Source organism: Malaclemys terrapin, chromosome 2, assembly GCF_027887155.1.
Source record: "Malaclemys terrapin pileata isolate rMalTer1 chromosome 2, rMalTer1.hap1, whole genome shotgun sequence".
In the NCBI taxonomy this organism is placed as follows: Eukaryota; Metazoa; Chordata; order Testudines; family Emydidae; genus Malaclemys; species Malaclemys terrapin.
Window position 1 is genome coordinate 17,511,004 of NC_071506.1, and position 22,446 is coordinate 17,533,449.

At 41.0% G+C, this 22,446-nt stretch overlaps 1 protein-coding gene across 3 annotated transcripts in view; it reads left to right on the top strand.

Annotated features, from left to right (window-relative positions):
* ADCY8 (adenylate cyclase 8) overlaps positions 1-22,446 on the top strand; it is a 174,997-nt gene that overhangs the window by 19,249 nt on the left and 133,302 nt on the right. For 2 of the 3 annotated variants that reach the window (XM_054021076.1, XM_054021078.1), the window contains exon 2: positions 21,561-21,710. The exons of the other annotated variant lie outside the window; for it this stretch is intronic. In XM_054021076.1, the coding sequence (XP_053877051.1) occupies positions 21,561-21,710 (150 nt within the window). The remainder of the gene's footprint in view (positions 1-21,560; positions 21,711-22,446) is intronic. 3 annotated transcript variants of the gene reach the window in all.

The window sequence follows — 22,446 nt, forward strand, 5'->3', positions numbered from 1 at the left end:
AGGATATGGACCCAGAATTCTATTTGTGGCAAAAAGTGTTCTCAACTCTCATACCTCAAGGAAGGCACAGTGTTTGTGCCTCCAGAATTTGCTTGGCGGAGGTATCCAGTTTAGTTCAAATCTGCTTGGTTTACTCCACAAAGTAACATGAAGTTTGAAGTATCAGAGGGGTAGCCGTGTTAGTCTGAATCTGTAAAAAGCAACAGAGGGTCCTGTGGCACCTTTGAGACTAACAGAAGTATTGGGAGCATAAGCTTTCGTGGGTAAGAACCTCACTTCTTCAGATGCAAGAGGTGAAGTTTGAAGATAGCCTGGATCAACCTTTAATGAGAAATTAGCCCACAGTATTGTTGGTGATGCAAAAAGAGGGTAAGATCCAGATGGTTCTTCCATACCACTAATGATAGATTGCTAAAAGTAGTGAAACGTGTTCTGTTCAGTAAAGTCAGCATGTACTGTAAAATGCAAAGAAACTGCAGGGATCAAGTATGCCAAACAAGCAGAGGCCATTTTTACACAGTCACATTTTTTTTAATTTTATCACAAACTCACTTCACTTCTTTCTTGTGCTGAGTTAATAAAAATCCACCCAGTTCCAATGCCACACAAAGCTGCAAAATTCTCTCACCTCTAATTTCATAGCCCTATTCTAACTTTCATAATCTCATTAATGTACATTGCTTTGTATGTGACCACAGATCATAGAATCATAGAATATCAGGGTTGGAAGGGACCTCAGGAAGTCATCTAGTCCAACCCCCTGCTCAAAGCAGGACCAATTCCCAACTAAATCATCCCAGCCAGTGCTTTGTCAAGCCTGATCTTAAAAACCTCTAAGGAAGGAGATTCCACCATCTTCCTAGGTAACCCATTCCAGTGCTTCACCACCCTCCTAGTGAAAAGGTTTTTCCTAATATCCAACCTAAACTTCCCCAACTGCAACTTGAGACCATTACTCCTTGTTCTGTCATCAGGTACCACTGAGAACAGTCTAGATCCATCCTCTTTAGAACCCCCTTTCAGGTAGTTGAAAGCAGCTATCAAATCCGCCCTCATTCTTCTCTTCTGCAGACTAAACAATCCCAGTTCCCTCAGCCTCTCCTCATAAGTCATGTGCTCCAGACCCCTAATCATTTTTGTTGCCCTCCGCTGGATTCTTTCCAATTTTGACTGGCCTGTAGTTCCCCGGATCCTCCTTCTTCCCTTTTTTAAAGATAACTGTCCTCCTGCAGCTGCCCGACAATGCCCGACATTAACAACTTGGGTCACAGGGGATGGATCACTCGATAATTGCTCTGTTCTGTTCATTCTCTCTGAAGTACTTGGCATTGGCCACTGTCGGAAGAGAAGATACTGGGTTAGATGGACCATTGGTTTGACCTAGCATGGCCGTTCTTATGTTCACTGATGTCAGTGGGAACTGCAGATGCTCAGCATCTCCCAAGTTTAACCTCCATATTCTTTTAATTTGTTAGGAAGGATCCAATTCCTGTGTACCTTGCTCACATGAGTACTCCCACTGGAAGAAATGAACCTATGCTTTGAGCAAAGCAAGCAGGATTTAGTCCACAGTAGTTATCTGGGTGTGCTTGTGGTCCCGTACTTGTTTTATACCAGAGTAACTCCATAAACTTCAGTGGAATTACTTCTGGCTAACCACAGTGTGAGATCAGAATCAGGCCTTGCTCAGTGTTTTTTCTCTTCCAAAAAAAAAAAAAGCAGTAGAAGAAATCTAAGCCTGTGTTATTTGTCTCTGACATATTCTGTCTGGCAAAGAACTGAGTCAACTTTTTCCCACAGCACAATTTGTACTTTCGTATTGGGCTAACTTTTCATGGCTCATCACATCGAAACATCCACCGTGGCGAATAGCAATATAACTCCCACAGGTTTCACAAAGGAAAACATTTATCTTTGTCTAACTCTGAGATAAAGTTTTAATCCAGCTGCTGCGCTGTAGTCTCTTGTGGGTCGTGTCTAGTATATTTCCACTCGCCTCTGTGTTCCTTTCCCATTCCCTGTCGTGTGGGTTGTTAATTGTGACGTATAAAAAAAAGAAAGAAAGAAAAAAATAATAAGAATCAAAACCAAACAGGATTTTAAAGAGAACATTTGACCACTGTAAATAAAACTCCTGAGGTGACCCTGGCAAGCAGTGGTCCAGATCTTTTGCTGTGTTTGAGCTGTGCTCAGCCCAGCTCTGGATGGGTGGGAGTGCAACAATTCTAGAGTTTTCGGACCAGGCTGGTCCCCAGCCACAGAGCTTCTCTAATTTATGTCCCCTAAGGGTCATTCCAGCAGCTGGGTGTTGGTGTGGCATAGAGATGCCCCAGCCATGCTTCCTTTTCCATGGTCTGACTGTCTATATACTCAAGACTAGGAAGGGGATGTGTACATCAGAGGGCTACATCAATTTTATGCCATTCAATTATTCTCGTAGATAGGGACAATATTTAGGGGCCTGGATCTTCCATGTTTACAGACTGCTATGGTGCAAAGCAGCTGCAGATCAGCTGAGAATCTCAGTCAGTATTTTTATTTAGGGGTTGTCTATATGGCAAGTTACGGCCTGGGATGTCACGGTGTGAATCTACAGCGGATCAGCTTGCCGTGTGGCCACGTCCCATTTGGACACTGCTACAGTGCTGTGAAAGTTCTGGAGTGCAGCTTGACCTACCACTACTTGAAAGCTTAGTATGCCAAGCCACTCTCCGGGACATAGCACACGGGATATTACTGCATGGCCAGCACAGTAACTTGCTATGTAGAGAAGCCCCAGGGGTATTGATCTGCTATGAAAACAGACTCTAAAAATGACATTGTTGGAATACAATTTTTCAGTGATTTCCAAATGGAACTGACTAGTTCACAGAAAAAAGGTGGGGGATTTTTTTTCTTTTTTTTTTAAATATTTCTTTAGTTATGTTAATTGTGACTTTCAGAGCCATTGCAAAAAGAAAAATGTAATGTCTTAAAATGGCAGGAGCAGTGGGCGCTGAGAAACAGAACAGAGTTGCCATTTTGCTACCAGGAGGTCTGAGTAAATATATTCCATTTTATGTGCAGGTAAGCTGTATGTACTAAAAGTTTTACAGTGTGATGAAGAGATCACTAGATTTCTGGGCGGCCAGCCATGCAAATTCAACCTGGAATCTGAAAGTCAAACTTTTGGATTTTTACCAATATTATATATGGATTTTTCAGGTCAAATTATATCCTTATTGACACCTATGCAACCTGATTTTCTTCAGATGCTTCCATCAGTAACCGGTGTAATTGAGTGGGAAAATTATTCCTGCCATTGGAAGTAGTTAAACATTCTATCAATGATGCACAAGAAAGGAGTAGAATTGAGCTCGCTTTTCTCAGCTGCATTGGCTCTGCAGGGTGAACAGGAGTAAAAATGCAATAAAAACTTATTTTTGAGATTAAAACTAGCAAATGTGACTTTGAATACATGCAGGGAGCCAATCTGTTGAATAAGAAGGTGCCACTTTCACAGTTTCATTTCAGAGTAGAAACACACTTTGAAGCACAATTGTACTGCGCAAAATGACTCTAATGATATCATGGAGTTCCTTATTTTGCTGTCTTCTTCAATAATTTCCATATCACAGTGTCTCACTTTTACAAGTCAAAAGATGATTTATCTAACTGCGGACAATGCAAACTGTTCCGGGGATATGAAACCCAAGCTGTGTTCTTTTTGTGCTTTATAGCATCACTGGCAGAGGTCCTTGTTAGGTTCATGGCATATACACACAGAGTTATAACAAAAGATGAATACTCTTCCTGAAAGGTTGCAGTGGAACTCTACTTATTTCTAAGAATCCAGAACTCTAATACACAACAATCAAATGCAGAGAGAGAGAGAGCACGAGAGAGCAGGCTGCTATCTAAGGCAGAGAGGCACAGCTCCAGGCTGGCTCTTATGCAGTCAGTCGGCTGAATATCCAGCTTGCACACTTTCTCACAGAGTCTCGTAGCCTGCAATCAGCACCAGGAAACCCCTTCAGGCTTAAAGTGGTCACTTGTAACTTTAACGCTGTTTTCAAAACACCACAGTTCTATAATCACAATTCAACAGACAAGTTTGAAGCTGATGAGCAAAGAAGAAGAGAATCCTGCGCGCTCTTCTGCAGCTATGCTGGCCGTACGGCATTAACAGTGCAAAACACTTGTTTTTGTCTCTCAAGTAAGCGGGTCTGATTCAAGGGCACACAGTGGACTCATATGTGGTGAAGGAGAAAGAGACATTTTAGCAGGTTCCCTTTTCAGATCATACTACTCTTTAAAAAGGACTGTGGACAAAAAGTGACCAGCAGAGTCTTAAGTCTCTAAAAGTGTTTGATCCAGCTTGTACACATACTTTTACATTGTATTTTTACACTGACTTCATCTGAGTTACTCCTGAGTTAATATTGGTGTAAAGGAAATCAGAAGCAGGCCATTAGGAGAAAAGATCTTGTGGTTAAGTGTTGAGATTCAGTAAACCTGAGCTGAGTTCTCATTTCTGCCCAGACTTCAAGTGTGACCTGAGTCCAGTCACTTAGTCTGTTCTAGTTCCCTGCCTGTAAAGATGGGATAGTAGCACCTCCTTACCACACAGGAGTGTTGTGAAGTGAAATACATTAAAGGTTTTAGAGCACTCAAATGCTATGGCAAAGCAGGCAATGTAAGTAACTGCGTTACAGTATCAAAGTTTCACAGATGGCACATTCATTATGTCTGGAGACTCTCACCTGGGATGGAATGCCCTTCATAGCAGCCTTTTGATTTCTTGAAAAGTATGACGGACCTAAGGCAAATGCTAGCTCACTATTGCTTTGCTGTTGCTTTCCTTTTCCATTCTATTGCAGATCTGGTTAGACAAGTCCAGCTTCCTGCCTCTAGCAATGGCCACTACTTGATATTTCAGAGGAACAGGTCATGAGATAGGTCATGAGACTTGGCAGTTGCAGTAGGGAGGGAAGTGCAGTGTGTACTGCAGGTAATTGTCGGGACACACATATTTTTGATGAACAAAGAACAGCAACAAATAGTGTAAGAAAAGATTGATTGCTGTCAGTCACACAAACATAATTATCCCTCACCCACTTTTGACATCCTCCTCCCAATTAGAACTGTCATCCGAGCAGTAAAAAACAAAAAAAAATTGTCAGACTGTTGAAATATAGGTCAGCTAATTCTGTTTTTGTTTTAGCTAATACTGAAGCTGAAGTGGCATAGCAGTCAGTGTTTGATAGTGGTTGTAAATAACTATCTACATGTATTTGAAGAAACTTAACTGCCAAGAATGTGACTGATAATTGGGAATTGATTAAAAACACTTTTCTAGATGCCCAGAAAGCCATAATCCCACCATCGAGAAGAAGGCCATATTGTCCAAAAAACAATCTGGTTTGGAGGGGAACTGAAGGCAGCTATAAAAATAATATATAACAATTGGAAGAAAGGGGAAGTTGATAGTAATGAAAATAAATCAGAAGCTGTACAAAATGGATAAGGGAAGCAAAGGAATCCAAGGAGAAATGTATGGCCAGCATAGTTAAGGACAATAAAAAAGAAATTTTTAAGTTTTTTAGGAACAACAACAAAAAATCCTAACAAAGGTATTAGCCCATTACTAGATGGAAGTGGTAGAATTATCAACAATTATGCAGAAAAGTCAGAAGTGTTCAATAAGTATATCTGTTCTTTATTTTGAGAAAAACAGATGATGTAGTCATATCATATTATAACACTCTTTGCATTCCACTAGTAACTCAGGAGGATGTTAAACAGCATCTACTAAAGTTAGACATTTTTAAATCAGCAGGTCTGAATAACATGCATCCAAGACTTTTAAAAGAGCTGGCTAAGGAGCTCGATGGACAGTTAGTGTTCAGTTTTCAATGAAACACTTTAGAAGTTCCAGAATATGGATGAAAGCTAATGTTGTTCCAATATTTAAAAGGGGTAAAGAGAATGACCTGAGTAATAGGCCTGTCAGTCTGAAATCAATCCCGGACAAGACAATGGAGCAGCTGATATGGGACTTGACTTGGTACCACATAACATTTCGATTAAAATGGTATAGAACAATATAAAATTAACATGGCACTCACTAAATGGATTAAAAGCTGGTTAACTGATACCTCTCAAAATGTAATTCTAAATGGGAATTGATCATCCAACAGTTGTGTTTCTAACAGGATCCCACAAAGATCCGTTTTTCCCCCTATGCTGTTTAACATTTTTATTAATGAGCTGGAAGAAAACATAAAATCAACACTGATAAAGTCTCCAGATGACACAAAAATTGGGGGACTAGTAAATAATGACAGGTCACTGATACAGAGCAATATGGGTCACTTGGGAAGCTGGGTGCAAACAAGCAATATGTATTTTAATATGGCTAAATGTAAACATATACATCTGGGAACAATGATTGCAGGCCACACTTACAGGATGGGGGACTCTAGCCTGGGAACCGGTGACTCTGAAGAAAATTTGGTGGATAATCAACTGAACATGAACTCCCAGTGCAACACTGTCATCAAAAAGGCTAATGCAATCCTTGGATGCATAAAGAGGGGAATTTCAGGTACGAGTAGAGAGGTTATATTACCTCTGTATTTGGCACTGGTGCAACCACTGCTGGAATTTTCTGTCCAGTTCTGACTACAATTCAAGAAGGATGTTGATAAGTTGGAGTGGGTTCAAAGAAAAGCCACAAGAATGACTGAAGGATTAGAAACCATGCCTTATAGTGATAGACTCAAGGAACTCAACCTATTTAGCTTAACAAAGAGAAGGCTAAGGGGTGGCTTGATTACAGTCTATATGTACCTACATGAGGAATAAATATTTGATAGTGGGTTACTCAGTCTAGGAGAGAAAGGCACTACACAGTCCTATGGCTGGAAGTTAAAGCTAGACAAATTCACACTGGAAATAAGGCATACATTTTTACAGTGAAAGTAATTAACCATTGGAACAATTTACGAAGTGTTGTGGTGAATTCTCCATTACTAACACTTTTTAAATCAAGATTGGATTTTTTTTTTTTATTTTATTTTTAGAAGATCTGCTCTAGGAATTATTTTGGGGAAGCTCTATGACCAGTGTTATACAGGAGGTCAGACTAGATGATCACAATGGTCACTTCTGGCTCTGGAATCTATGAATCTAGGAGGGAGAAGGATTCTCTAGGTTGGTATAAGTGGGGCATAACTAGGAACAATGGGATGCATTTAAGAAAAAGAAAATTTAGGTTGAACATCAAGAGAAATCGCCTAAAAGTGTGGTATATACGCGTAGTGTCAAAGATAAGTTATTGCTGGTTGGGAAATGTTTTTTTCTTTTTACTTTTCAACAAAAGTTCACAAATGGAAAATTTTTGTCCAAATCCACCAAAATTATTTGGAAATGCTGATGGTGGCTCTTGGAAGTTGTACTTGTGGTGTCTCATGCTTCTCTTCTCCTTTATAAACCAGGCTTCCTGGCCAATCTACACCTCCCATGATGGTTTTCATATGGATATATACCTATCTCATAGAGATGGAAGGGACCTTGAAAGGTCATCGAGTCCAGTCCCCTGCCTTCACTAGCAGGTCCAAGTACCGATTTTGCCCCAGATCCCTAAATGGCCCCCTCAAGGATTAAACTCACAACCGTGGGTTTCCTGCTGAGCTATCTTGGAGTATCATGGTAGTCCCTGGCCATGGTATAGCATAGGAAATGCAGTCTTGCTGGGCACATGGCCCAAAGAGGAGCATTGGGACATGAGGGACCTGAACTACAGCACCCAGGAAGTAGAGTGGTAGCATTTCCAAATAGAAATTTTCCAATTTTCAGGTAAAATATTTTGGTTTCAGGTTTTGTTTGTTTGTTTGTTTGTTTGCTTGCTTGCTTGCTTTTTTGGGGTTTTATGAATGAAAAGTCAAAAAAATGTTCCCAGGCAGTTTTTGTGAAGAATTTTGTTTAGTCAAAAACCCAATTTTCATTTGATAACCCGTTTTGGTGTAAATTTTTTCCAGGAGTCCTGATAATAGTGGAATAGTATTTTAAAGGAAGTGCTCGAAGCCCCATTGCTTTAGTTATTTAACATTAAAATGGACAAAGCAGTGGAAACTGTTTGGGAAAATGTTCAGAAGTGACCTCTAATTTTGGGTGCTTCAACGGCAGCCTGATTCAGAGGTGCTGGGCATTCAGAGCACCCATTTTCTTAAGTTAGGGTTGCAAGTGCTCAGTAAAATCAACCCTAGGGGGCTAAAGCTGAGCACCCAAATATTGAGTCAACCAAAATTGGCGACCACTTTTGAACATTTGGCCCAGAGTGTGCATAATATGTATAAATCAGGGAGAATAATTTCCTGTCGCTAACATCTATGATTATATGAAGGTGCTTCCCTATTTCAGAGACACTTAGCCTAGAGCTTTGGTTAAATGCTGTAACTTCTATTAAAAATAATTAATTTTCCATGTGCCTTTAAAAGGAAGGTGGCTTCTATTAAATGGAATCACGTTGGCCTTTGTCTTGCACAGTAATTGTGCAGCTACTACATCAGGTCAGCTTATGAATAAAAGATAGGTGACGTATCCCTTCTTGGGACAGACTGAGCCTTGTACATCTGAAAGTTGGGAGTGGGATGATTGGGTGCTGAAGAGAAACCGGCACAGCTGTTTCAGGTGCAGTAATGTGGGTATTGAGGGAAAAGAGCCTTATATCTGAGCAGGTGTCAGCCTCCCACCCTATCCTGTTTGCTTTTGGCTGCCTCAGGTACTTATTTACAGTTACTTCAGCCATTGGGCAAGAGATTGTGGTATGTGAAGAACCATCACTTTTTCTGCCACTCAGTGCAGGCTGACACAGGATCAGGTCCCATGTCAGTGGCATTGACAAATTTAACTAGTCATGTTTTAAACTAAGCAGAAAAGCTACTAAATGTGCTAGGGTTTCAAAGCTATCAATAAGGATATATGGGGGGGAAATAGGGATGCGAATTTTCCCTTTTTAGCTCTGTCAAAATGCGCTGGCCTAGAAGAAGTTTGAGGGGGGACAGAATGGAAAGGGGATTAATATTCAGATGAAAAATAGACTGCCCACCTTAAATAGGGAGTTTTGCATGCCTGTAACCATGTAAAAATGTGTGAACAGATGGTGATAACGTGTCATCCCGTACAATGAACAAAAGATATAGCCATCAGATTGCACTCGGTAGTGATAAGTGCTGTATGTATATATATATATATATATATATATATATATATATATATATATGCCTGGATGGGTGGATAGACAGAGGTTTAGATAGACTGAGAGGTCACGCAGCCATCGAAAGCAATTTCTGAAAAAAAGGAGCATTACAGGTGGGACCGCACCTGGGCTATAAAGGGTCAGAGGGAGGTCAGTGAGGGCAGAGTAGCTGCCCAGAGAGAAGGTCCCCTGCAGTAGTCCCTGAAGGAAGAGTGGGCAGGGAATGGGGACGAGGACTGGGATCGGGACCCAGCTGAGACAGTTCCTCGTGGAGGATGGGCTGTGCCCAGCTTAAGGCTTGGTGGAAGATTTGATTTGTGTTTGCTTTGAAACTTTGTAAATAAAGAAACCAACCCTCCAGTAGGGCTGAGATTGCATGAGAAAGATTGTGTGGGGTTTGCAGAAGGACCCCTGAGGAAAAGGAAGATGGGTTGGGGGCCCTGGAGAGTCACCCTTGTCTTGAAGGGGAGCTTGGGGGAGGGGCAGTCAACCCTGTTCCAAGGAAGTATTCATACATCTTTCCTCATTTATCTGGGGGTGCAGGGAATAGCCATGAGCTTTCCAGCGTCCCAGACAGTCCTTGATGTCTGGTCACTTTAGCATTTTTTATGAAAAGACAGACCTGTCAAAACTCCAGAAATATGTACTTTTGCTAGGGATATGCCTAAATACTAGACTAGCTCAAAATGAGTTAGCGGTGATTTGCTGAAAATGGCTTGGCATTTAGGGATGCTCAGTGGCACTATCAGGGTTACATTTTAGCTTGCCTGCCTCAGTGCATCACTCAGGTTGTGTCACTTGCTGTCACTTTGTGGCTGATAGGACATGATTTGCCTTCCAGACCTAATGTATGGGCAATGTATTGCAAATGCCCAGCCTTAAGTGGACAGCTGCTCTGCTAAATTGCATGTTTCGAGTTACCTATGAACAATTTGCTCTAACATTTAATTTTCTGCATTTCTGATGGATTCGATGGAAGAGCGCAAGAGGGAAATAGCCATGTTTTCATAACAGACTATTACGCCTCTTGCTGTGAATATTCAAAGCACATTTCTGAATTTTGTTTTTGATCTAAAAACATGACAATTGACTTCATATATATGTATCATTGTTCTGGGGGGAAATATGCTTTATTTTCTAAATTGTCAACAAAAATTAAAATGACATGCCCTTGAGTTGCTTTTGTTTGCCTTTGCAATAGCACAAAGAAGGAAAAAATGTCAGAGACCACCTGTTCTCAATGTAGATAATCAGGGTATGGTGCAAATTCTGCATATGGACAGGCAGGCACAATCCCCTTTGGAACCTATGGCTGTAATGGACAGTCAAGGTTAGGCTGTGTTCCTGTGTATGAAAGGAGCTGAAGTACTTATATACACACTAAAACAACGAGGAGTCCGGTGGCACCTTAAAGACTAACAGATTTATTCGGGCATAAGCTTTCGTGGGTAAAAAAACCCACTTCTTCAGATGCATGGAGCTAGTCTTCAAGGTGCCACAACCAGACTCCTCATTGATTTTGTGGATACAGACTAACACGGCTACCCTGCTGATACTTATATACACACTACGAACACTTGTATTTCTGGGAACCCACAACTTACCTGTTGACTAGCAGCACTGAGGTCAGAATTTCCATAAGAACTCAGGTCCCACATACACATCTAAATAAGGGCTGACTGGGTGCTGATCTCCTTTAGAAAAATCTGGCCATTAGGGGCACAACAGGGGCTGAGCTCCTGAAAATCTGGCCCTGAGCTCTTCTGAAAATTTTTGCACTAAATTGTCATTTCCAGAAATTACATTTCCAAGAGGTAATACCTGCAAAAAATGATGGTGCTTACACTTAACAATCCAACAAAGGATCTCATTGGAACCATGAGGACATGTGTTTGCCTAAACTGAGCTGACTCAGAAGCAACCCTCCCAATCTTCTTCTTATTATTGATTTGTATTTCTTAGTGCCTAAGAGCTCTGGTCATGGAACAGGACCCCATCATGCTTGACTCTGTACAAACACACAACAAAAAGACTGTTCCTGCCCCAAAGAGCTTACAGTCTAAGTCTTATATCTGTAACCAGGGTCCTTTTTTCTCCCACCTGCCCCTCTCAGGTATGTTATATCCTCACTCATCTCTGAAGTCCATCGTTTACTTTGCAAACTCGTTGAGGCATCTAGAACAATTACGGGTGTAATATAACAGTCATCCCTTACATGAGTGCCAATAGAACATGTAGTATAACTGTGGCCTGGATGATCCTATTGGGATCCAGGAAGTGGGCGGGCTTTGCCCGCGCACTGCTAAAGGATCGCCCCCTAGCCTAAGGGGGGGGGGGGGATCCACAGGACCTGGAGACCAAAAAATTACAGGGGACAACTAATGAAAGAACAGGGACAGGAGTGCGGTCAAAGAGTCAAACGAAGTGAACCAGACGGGGACACCGAGCAGAGAACCCCAGACAGCGCCCACTGCTCCTCGAAGGCGTCAAGGGAATCAGTGGATGCCGCCCAGAGGAACTCTGCCCAGATACGTGAACAGATGGAGGATCGGAAATAGGCCCCACAGTCACAGAAGACTCCATCGGCCAACCTCTTCTCCCTGGTTTTATAGACGGTCGTTTTTACCAGGGCCAGGAGGAGGTTGACCAGGAGGTCCCGTGACTTCGTGGGGCGACGGATAGGGAGTGCATAAATAAAAAGGCCTGGATGCTGCAGGGGATTAATAATAGTCTATGGAGCCTTTCCTCCTATGTCAAGTTTGTAAATCAAGCCTGAGTCAGTCTGTATTAACTGAAAGTTATGTCAGCGGCTTAGTGGCCTTTGCAAAACAAGTTGGTGGTCTCCATTCAGTTCCTGGTGGAGACAGGTCCATACGTTAAAAAGTAAATGCCACAGATGTTAGTACTTGGCAGCGTCCGCTGAGAAACCAAAACCGAACGAGCATGAAGAATAATTTTGGCCTCTTAAGTGCTGATGCGTCCCTTTCAAAACCCATTGATCAGATGGGGATGGGACGCTTGCATAGCCAATAGTTCCTGTTCTATCCAAAGCAGAGGAGTTCAGCCTCCATAGCTATCAGTCCAGCACATCACAACCCCCATCATTAATTAATTAGTCTGAGTTATTATAAGTGATATTAAATGAACATGTTGAATAATATTTCTCCTTACACTGAAGTAACCAAACCCCAGATGAGCTGCAACGGGAGGGGGTAAATGAGACTATTTTATTAAAGAAAACAACCTTGTGGCAAACAGCTATTTTTAATTTAATAACTAATGATGATTCAGAATGCTTCATCAAACCTAATTAACCAATAATAATTACCATAGCAACCACTGCTTTATATGGCACATACTGAAAACATTCTTAAAGAAACACAACAGCTTTCATTTCCACTGCTTACCTATCCTCAGTCAAAAACTTCTGTAATGCGCTGTTGGAACCAACCCAAACTTAAAATATGGAGTAGGAAAAGAATAAAGTTATTACATGTGGAATTGCTTTTGGGAACATGTTGGACCTTCTGTCTCCTTGCATTTTTCTCCTCCTTTAAGAATGTTCTGTGGTAGTTTATTTTGCAGTTGGTTTTATTTGGCTTCCAGAAGCAGTTTGGCTGTTGAATTGCTATTTTCTTCTGTTTGTTAATGTTCCTCTTCTTCTACTCACAGCACCAGTTTGCTGTCTCAGTTCTGCTTCTAAGTGACTTTTATCATCAGTTTCATCATGTATGCTAGAGCTTTGGGCTCATGTGCTTTTGCAGAGCACTTTAGAGTTTTTGGCTACGATACGGGATAAAATACTTTTGTTGAGGTATACCTGCATTGCAGTAGAAGGTGTGATTTCAGATGGGGTAGGCATATCTGTGCTAGCTTTAATTTAGCTAACGCAGTTAAAAATTACAGTGAAGATACAGCTGCACAGGCTTCAGCGCAGGCTGTGGAATCCTGGGTATGTACTCATGTGGCTAGCCTGCACTGGGGTCTCTGTCACTGCCTCGTTACTGCTGTTTTAAGCTTCCTTAGCTAGATTAAATCGAACATGGATTTGCCTGCCTGAGGTGCAGTCACACCTCTGATTGCAGTGTAGATGGAGAGCTTCAATTCTCCTCTGGTTTTCAAAATTCTTCACGGACTTTGTCAACTTTCTCTCTCTAATCTTGGATCTATTCTCTCTCTCCCTTCTCCGTCTCCTCCCTGTGTCCTCCAAGTGACTCTCAACTAGAGTTGGTTGAACTATTCATTAAGAAGAATGTTTGTCACCTATCTACTCCCCTCTTGTTGATTAGCTAATCACTAACCAACTGATTCTCATAATCTTCATAATGCATTCATAAATATTCACCAGAAACTTTGGATCAATAATTTTCAGATGATGAGCTCCTTGGAGAGTGTTGTCTTTGATTATGGGCTATTCATTTATTGCTTATCCTCCCTGCTTGGATGACTGAGTCTTTTCAAACAAGAGAATAATGAATAGCAAAAAAGCAAACAATACATGTTCTGGTTGGAAATTTTGGATGCAACATTAGTCATGCTAAAACTTTCAGGATTCACAAACTTTTCTGTTCCGACCTGCCAGTTGTCCAAATAATGGATTACACTACCCTGCAAATGAAGTCAAATTGAACCAAGTGCTTTTATTTGCAGATATATACAAAAGTCAGTGTGGTGACTCCTGGATCAACTCTGTTTTCAGTAGCTAGGAACTACTTTCCCACCTGTGCCGTTTTGAAGTTTCTTCTTCTTTCTGAACCATTGATTCACTCTCTCTCTCTCTCTCTCTCTCTCTCTCTCTCTCTCTCTCTTCAGATCAGCCCCTCCTCTATCTTTTGCCTGTGGTTGTGATTAATTCAGCTCTAACCCACAAACCGACTGGCATACCCCACTGACCTATTAATGAATATTCCCTTTTTCCGTTCTCTTTATTTACTGTAGTTCCTTCTTTGATTAACACTTCCTCCAACTGTGTTTGAATTGCTCTTGGGCTGAGATCTGCTGCTTCCAAAAATATTCCAAATGTTATCGGGTTTCATTTCTTTTAACAAAGCACTTTGAGATACTCTGCATGACAGGCACCAGACAAAAATGAATTGAATTGAACCATTGTCCACTTTCACAGCTAAACTTACCTTGTGTGTTTGACTTGGCTTGCTCACATTGCATTGCCTTTGTTTTTATATTGACTTTGTAAAGTGCCCCCGAGGTGCCTGCGTGAAGGACATTTTATAAATGTAAATTTAATTTGATTTGACAAGAGATTTCTTTGTGAATCAAGCTCTTAATTATCTCCTGAGTGATAGAGGGCTGTTAGATTTATAGGAAGTAGAGATATGGGGAGTAAAAATTATAACAGCAGTTCTAGTTACCTGTGGATACTTTAGCGTAACCTTCTTTATTCATCCACCCTTGTTATGAGACTCCCACACAGTGGAAGTAGCTCTGATTTTGCAATAATGATATCTCCCCAACCATTGCGTTGATGGATACTTTCTTGTTTGCAGTTATAGAATATCTAATATGCAGATCTCCCCATAACATAATTTGACGTCTACCAGCACTGTACGTGGCTTTTTATGTCACTTTATAGCCCAGCTGCATCTGTTTATCCAAAGGCTGTGGGAGACACAAGAAGGGTTAAGAGACTCATAACTGATCTGAAAAGGTTTTCTTTTTTTTAACCCTCTCATTCCTACTGTGTTGGCATCTATTGTCTCCAATACAGTAGAAAGGACATGGTATGATCCACTGCTTATAAAATCACAAATTGGTTTTGGCATATGGCCAGGCTATTCAGTGGAAATCTCATAGGCCTTTTGGTACCAGCCATGTTGTGTGGGTGGTAGAGGCGCTAACAGCAAAAGACTCAAGTCTTATTTACAAGACCAGATTCTTACATTGAGAAGTACCTTACTCTGCAAGTGGTTCTGTTGGTTTCAGTCAGGCTACTCTGTGTAAGGATGGCAGAAAGTGGCTCCAACTAAATAAGTCATTCTTTGACCTGTAATGTTTTCTTTAGTGCCCTTTGTCCAAAATTAGACCGTGCAGTCATTGTACCTAATTGAAGGCCAGTCTACTGCCCATATTCTGTGAGCAATTCCGCTGAAGTTGGTGGAACTAGTTATGAACTAAAGTACCAGTGAATAAGTGGCCAGAACTGGCCCTATCAGAACATACAGTTGATCTACTAAAAACTGGACTAACTGTACTCTGAAAATCTGTAAGATGCTTGTCTGTGTAACGTAAATTGCCTAACCTTTTTTGGAATATGTATGTTGGGGAGGAATGGGGTTGAATGCCAGGTTTCTAAATAAACTTGATGCTTGATGTACTGAGGGATCAGTATTAGAGCTGGTCAAAAATTTTCCGTCGAAACTGTGTTTTGTTGGAAAATTGGGTTTTTGATTAAATGAAATGTGTGGGAAATGTCTGCTCTCTGGATATTTTCAGTTTTTTCACTGAAAAACCAAACACCTGAAAGTCAAATATTTCATTTGAAAACCAAAATAGTTTTGATTCTGAATTGCTGAATGTGGTGCCTCATAAGGGTTATAGTTTGTGTGCCTCATGCACTGTTCTCTGCAGCTCTGAGATGTAGTATCCCAGCATCACAATGTTAGGAAAGTTAGAACCAGATTTTGGTAGCCTTCCTTCTTGAGTAGTTGCATTGGCTTCAGTGGGTTTAAGAGATCAATGGTTTCAGGAGTTTATGGCTCTTCAGAAATACTGTCATCTCAAAAAAAGGAAAATAATATACCCTTTATTGCAAAGTTTCCAACAATCTACTTTGTTTGACTGTACATTTCCCTGCATACGCTAGAGAGAGAGTCCAGTTACGAGAGAGAGATATCTGCTCTGGAACTAGACAAACTTGGAAAAGAAAACGAACACATTATACAAGCATTTGAGGATTTAAATTCTATTGTAGCATACATAAAGCATTCAGTCAGAGTTTAAAGCAAAAGTGAAAGCAGTGGCAGATCCAGGAGGAAGCCCTCTGCAAAATCCAAATCTCTCCTATGATGCTCGATACCCTCTATTCTATTTAAATCTATCCATTTGTTATCATTAACAATACATTACCTCATTAATATACATAATGTTAAAGTAACATTAAGAGGGCATGTTTCAGTGTGGCATGTAGGAATCTGTTTGGGTAACACTAATGGGAGTGGCAGAGCTCCCTGCACACTGCACTGAGGACAAATTTATTTTCACTGGTTCCTGCTCCTTTGTATCACCTGAATGGTGCTAGAGGATCAGAATCTTGCAGCTGAGAATTGCCCTGACAGAGAGAACTCCTACAACAACTGGTTCCCCAAGAGGGTGCAAGTCGGGAGAGGGAGGGATTGTAACAGAATTGGAACTGGTCTGTATTAATTTATGATTACCCTCGGTTATTGGGAATTTCACTGTGTAATGATCTTGGGGTTCATTAGATAACAAACCAGTGAATGAGACAGGAATAAAACTTTAATAAAACAAACTGGAGACCTTCTGTAGTGAGCTGTTGCACCCAGCCATGTGGTGTTCCCAACCCCCGCCTCCAGGGCACATCTCCAAATTCCTATGTTGATAATACTGTCCCTTATGAGGGAGTATCTCCAGATTACAATCTTATACAAACAGCTAACAACTCTCTTATAACACATGCATTAAATTCTCAACCCATGTAGTATATTTCCATAAACCTTGAGAGGAGAGGTTACTAGCATATCACTCTAGCATGGTCTTTACCACTCACTTTCCTCAATTACCCCTTCTCCAGGTGGGTTAGCAAGTCTGTGAGTCTTTTAGGATGTTTAATCTCCCACACTGATTTTCTCAGTATCAGCCTTTCATTAGAGTGTGAGTTGTTCTGTTGTTCATTGACAGTTTCTCTTTTGTGCACTGACAATAAAGGATCAGTCAGATGGGAAATGCCAGAGTCCACATCTACTGTCAAAGTGTTGGAACTTTCTGGGATTACTCGTAAATCCCTTTGATTATGTCGAAATGTGTCTCCCTGGTCCGTCCAGATTATATAAAACCTTGGATGCAGCTGTTCTTTAATTGTACTCTTTGGCCCCATGTATTAGAGGTGTGATTCCTAAGGCACAGTCTATCACCTGGGTTAAGAGATGGGAGACCTCAGACCCTTTGTCAAAATAATATTTCTGCTTCCACTTCAGATTTTCTTTCATCTTCCATATGATTTCATTGTTTCAGCAAGTTATCAGTAATTGGTAAATTAGATCTGATCCTTCTTCCCATTAACAGCTGAGCTGGAGAAAAGCCATTCTCCAGGGGTGTACTTTAGTAAACCTGTAATGTTTTATACAAATCACCCCCATTTTCAAAAGCCTTTTTCATAAGATTCTTTACTGTCCATATAGACTTTTCCACAAAACCTTCTGATTGGGGGTAATTTGGATTTGATGTTTTGTGATGAAAATCCCAGTCTATGGCAAATTGCCTAAAATCTGCACTGGAAAAATTGTGGCACATTATCACTAAAAACTTCATTTGGAATTCCACATCTAGAGAAGATTCCCTTCATGCCAGCTATCACTAGGGTGACCAGATGTCCCCATTTTATAGGGACAGTCCCGATTTTGGGGTCTTTTTCTTATAAAGGCTCCTATTACCCCCGACCCCTGTCCCGATTTTTCACACTTGCTGTCTGGTCGTCCTAGCTATCACTGACTTACTATTAGTACTGTGCAGTATGCAAATTTATGGATACAGAGAATTATAATCTGTGACTATTAAATAATACTTTGATTGCCAGGTAAAGAAGTCAGTGCTGACCTTCTCCTGAGACCTTTGTGGAGCGGGATGCACTTGACTTTTCTGCATTTGGTAGCTACAGCATTTTGCAAAATGATTTCCTCCCCCCCACCCCCGCACACACAGTTATGACAGAGTTTCCCAAAGGCAACACAGTTTGGGGCCATGCTGTGATCCATCTGCACTCAGTCTTCCCCCTCAGAGTGGTTTTCATAGTGAGCGGTTCCACTCTTTGATTTGACCTATTCTGGCTATATTCTTTTGTACTTAGAACATTTAGTTCTTTGACTTGTGCTTTCACATATTTGGAGAGCTTTTTCTAAAGTTAAGTCTCCTTCATGGAGCAGTTGCTCTCTTAACACATTGTCTTTAATGCCACAAATGTTTCTATTTCTGACCAGAGACTCTGTCAGCTCACTAAAGTCACAGGTTTTACTGAGTTTCCTTAATTCTGTGACATATTGATCAATGGTGTTATCAGTTGTTTGCATGCATGTAAAAAATGGTTCTCAAAGGTTTCATTCCTTTTTGGCATGCAATGTTCCTCAAATTTAGTCACTCAGTATTTTATTTAACTTCATGCTTCCACCTTCTTCAAACTTAAAATTGTTATAAATATCCAATGCTTTCTCTCCAGCAACATGCAAAAAGATAGATGATTTCACTTTATCATTTTTCTCATCTGCCCCTATGGCAGTTACATATAACTCAAATCTCTGTTTGAATTTTTTCCAGTTCTCTGCAACATTGCCTGACAATTGCAGACAAGAAAGAGGTTGCAACACATCCATTTTTGTCTTTTTTCCTCTCTTTCTTAAGCCAGTCAAGCTACTACTGTGCTCACCAAATACATGCAAAAGCCTCCGTGCCTGGTACCCCACATGCTTCTCTGGTGCTTGCCTTTGTCTCTGTTTTTAGTTGCAAACATAGGCGTTAACTTCAAAATGACTGCAGTTTCCTTCTCATTCAGCACTTCTGACACCATGTAACCATCTTTGGGTTCATTAAATAGCAAACCAGTGAATGAGAAAGAAACAAAACTTGAATAAAACAAACTGGAGAGCTTATGTAGTGAGCTGCTGCACCCAGCCATGCGGTGTTCCCAACTCTCGCCTCCAGGGCAGGTCTCCAAAATCCTATGATCATAATACTGGCCCTTATGAGGAAGCATCTCTAAACTGAAATCTTCTACAAACATATCTCTGCAGTATGGATCCATCGGTTTAGTTCAATGGGGGGCTATAAGGAAAAACAAAGAGGAAGGTAAAGGAATGGGTCAGGATGAACACTTCTCCACAACCAATTAAGGGATATTAAGAGATAATGCCAAGATGGGAATATATATGGGAACAAGAGGATTAAAGGACTGTAGCAGTTTAAAGAGGGACACTCTCTCAAGAAAAGGGAGAAGTTATTTGGGTAAACTAGATGAAAACACAGGCACCTGTTACGGGTGACTGAAAAACGTAGGCCTGCCTAGGTTACCATCAGGGGATTATAAAATCATAGAAATGTAGAGCTGGATGAGACCTCAAGAGGTAACTAGGCCCGCCCCCTATGCTGAGGAAGGACCAAGTAAACCTAGACCATCCCTGACAAGTGTTTGTCTAACTTGTTCTTAAAAACCTCTACAACCTCCCTTGGAAGCATAATGCATTGCTTAACTATCTTTATAGTTAGAAAGTTTTTCCTAATATCTAACCTAAATCTCCCTTGCTGCAGATTAAGCTCATTACTTCTTGTCCAGCATCCAGTGGACACGGAGAACAACTGGTCACCATCCTCTTTATAAAAGCCCTTAACATATCTGAAGACTATTATCAGGTCCATTCCCCCTTCCCCTCCACACACAGTCTTCTTTTTTTCAAGACTAAACATGCCCAGTTTTTTTAACCATGCCTCATGGATCATGTTTTCCAAACTTTTTATCATTTTTGTTGCTCTCCTCTGGACTCTCTCCAATTTGTCCACATCTTCCTTAATGTGGCTTCTAAAACTGGACATAGTATTCCACCTCTGGTCTCACCAGTGCTGAGGAGAATGTTACAATTACCTGCTGTTCTTACCTACAATACTCCTGTTAATATACCCCAGAGAGATAATAGGCGTTCTCAACTACAACACATGGTTGATTCATATTCAATTTGTTACCCACTATGCCCCCCAGATCCTTTTCAGCGGTACCACTGCCTACCCTATTATTCCACATTTTGTAGTTGTGCATTTGATTTTTCCTTCCTAAGGGCTTGTTTACACTGGCAATTTACAGCGCTGCAACTTTCGCGCTCAGGGGTGTGAAAAAACACACCCCTGAGCGCAGCAAGTTTCAGCGCTGGAAAGCGCAGTGCAGACAGTGCACCAGCGCCGGGAGCTGCACTCGTAGCTACGTCCCTCGTGGAGGTGGTTTTTTAGAGAGCTGGGCACTTTAGCGTTGCCAGTGTAGACTAGCCTTAAGTGAAGTATTTTTCACTTTTCTTTATTGAATTTCATCTTGTTGATTTCAGACCAAATCTCCATTTTTTCAAGGTCGTTTCAAATTCTAATCCTGTCCTTCAAGGTGCTCTGAATCCCTCCCAGCTTGGTGTCATCCTCAAATTTTATAAGCACACTCTGGTCTCCATTATCCAAGACATTAACAAAACTATTGAATAGGACCAGATCCATGGGTTTAGTTTGTGAAGGTCTGGGGGAAAGTGAGACAACAAGCAGAAGCACAGTGACTTTGTAAATTGTGCTCACAGGGCAAAATCCCCAGCTAGTGTAAATCAGCATAGCTCAGTTAAAGACAAATTCACAGTAGCTGAGGCACTACTCCATAAAGTTTATTTTAGCTTGGGGCATGCCTGGAGGGGAGAAGAGGAAGCAGCCGGGATGCCCCCTTCTTCCACTAGCACAAAGAGTGTAGTTCACAGTTATAGGAGAGGAGAATGTTTTCTTAGCCTTTTTATGTGGGAGGGATGAAGTGAGACCTCTGTTTATACCACAGCCATGTTGCAAGTATTTGTTTATACTTTGGGTTTGTGTTTGGGGTTTTTTGTTATTCAGAAATATGCGTGCCAGTTTGTTGTCATCAGCTGATAATGAGGTTGTTTCGAGTGTCAATAATACTAATACAGTAACAACAATAATTCATAATTAAATGGATAATTATGTGCCCTTTTGTGGTTCTTTTTTATGTAGCTCACTTCTCACACCAAGCCATGAAGTGTATCACAAAGCTGCCTTTACAGACAGGGTTATGGAAAAATAAATTCTTAATTGTGTTTGTAACCATGCTTGACTAGCGCCTTGTGAGTCAGCTCTTGGAAGCATCATTCGTGGTTCAACCAGAGTTTAATGCCCCCCAAAATAGTGCATATTTCTTCCTGCAGGCAGAGTGTGTTTCATATGTTTGACACCTTTAATTAAGATCCAAGAGACTTTTTTCTACTAACTTTCTTAACTGTTTAGTTGTACAGACTACATGACTTTTAAGCAGTCTTTTTCCTTTTTAAATGGATATTTTTGTCTCAGTCGTCTAATCAAAGTCCTGTTTTCTTGTCTATTTCAGATAGCGGCTCAGGCAGTGTTATTTATGTGTATGAATACAGCGGGAATCTTCATTAGCTACCTATCAGACAGAGCTCAGCGCCAAGCCTTCTTAGAGACCAGAAGATGTGTAGAAGCAAGACTGAGGCTAGAGACGGAAAACCAGAGACAGGTATCCAGAGAAATGCTGCTACTGTCGTATAAATTGGAGCTGATACGTTGCTAGGACCAGAGCCTCCTCTTACTTACACGCTTGTAACCTCTTGATGTGAATGGATTTATACTGGTTAAGTGAGGATCATGCTCTATCGTTTGCTGTATTTTTCTGACATGACATCTCAAAGGCTTTCATCATGAAATCTCTTCCTTGCCTCATTTGTGCAGAGGAGTCTACTCTGTCTGACACCCTTCTCCTGCTCCACCCCTCACTTTGCCTCCTGGGGGTATCAGTTCAACTCGCTTTGCACCCACCAAATGCTAAATCAATGCCATTACTCTCCATTGCCATTTAAACTAGTTTTAGGACCAATATGCATTCAACATATAAATGATGTTGATATTTAATTCACTAATGAAATTAGCCTAATGATTTTATTATGTATGTAAATGGTTTTCTCCTTCATATTTCCTTCCCTTTTTGCCAAACTTACACTAAGAGATCCAGAAGTTGTGCAATGTTCTTGACATTCATCTCTGCAGTACATTACCGTACATCTGGGTTTTCCCAGACATTGCTTCTTTTTTGAGGCTCCGTCCTCTGTTGGGCAGATGTTTCAAATAACAGGAAATGTCTGGAATTTTTGCAGAGAAGACATTGCAGCTCAGAAAGATGCCCTGATTGGTCTGCTTCCCGATTGGTCCCTCCCCTGCATCCACAGCTGATTGGTCCATGCCCCTGCATCCACTAC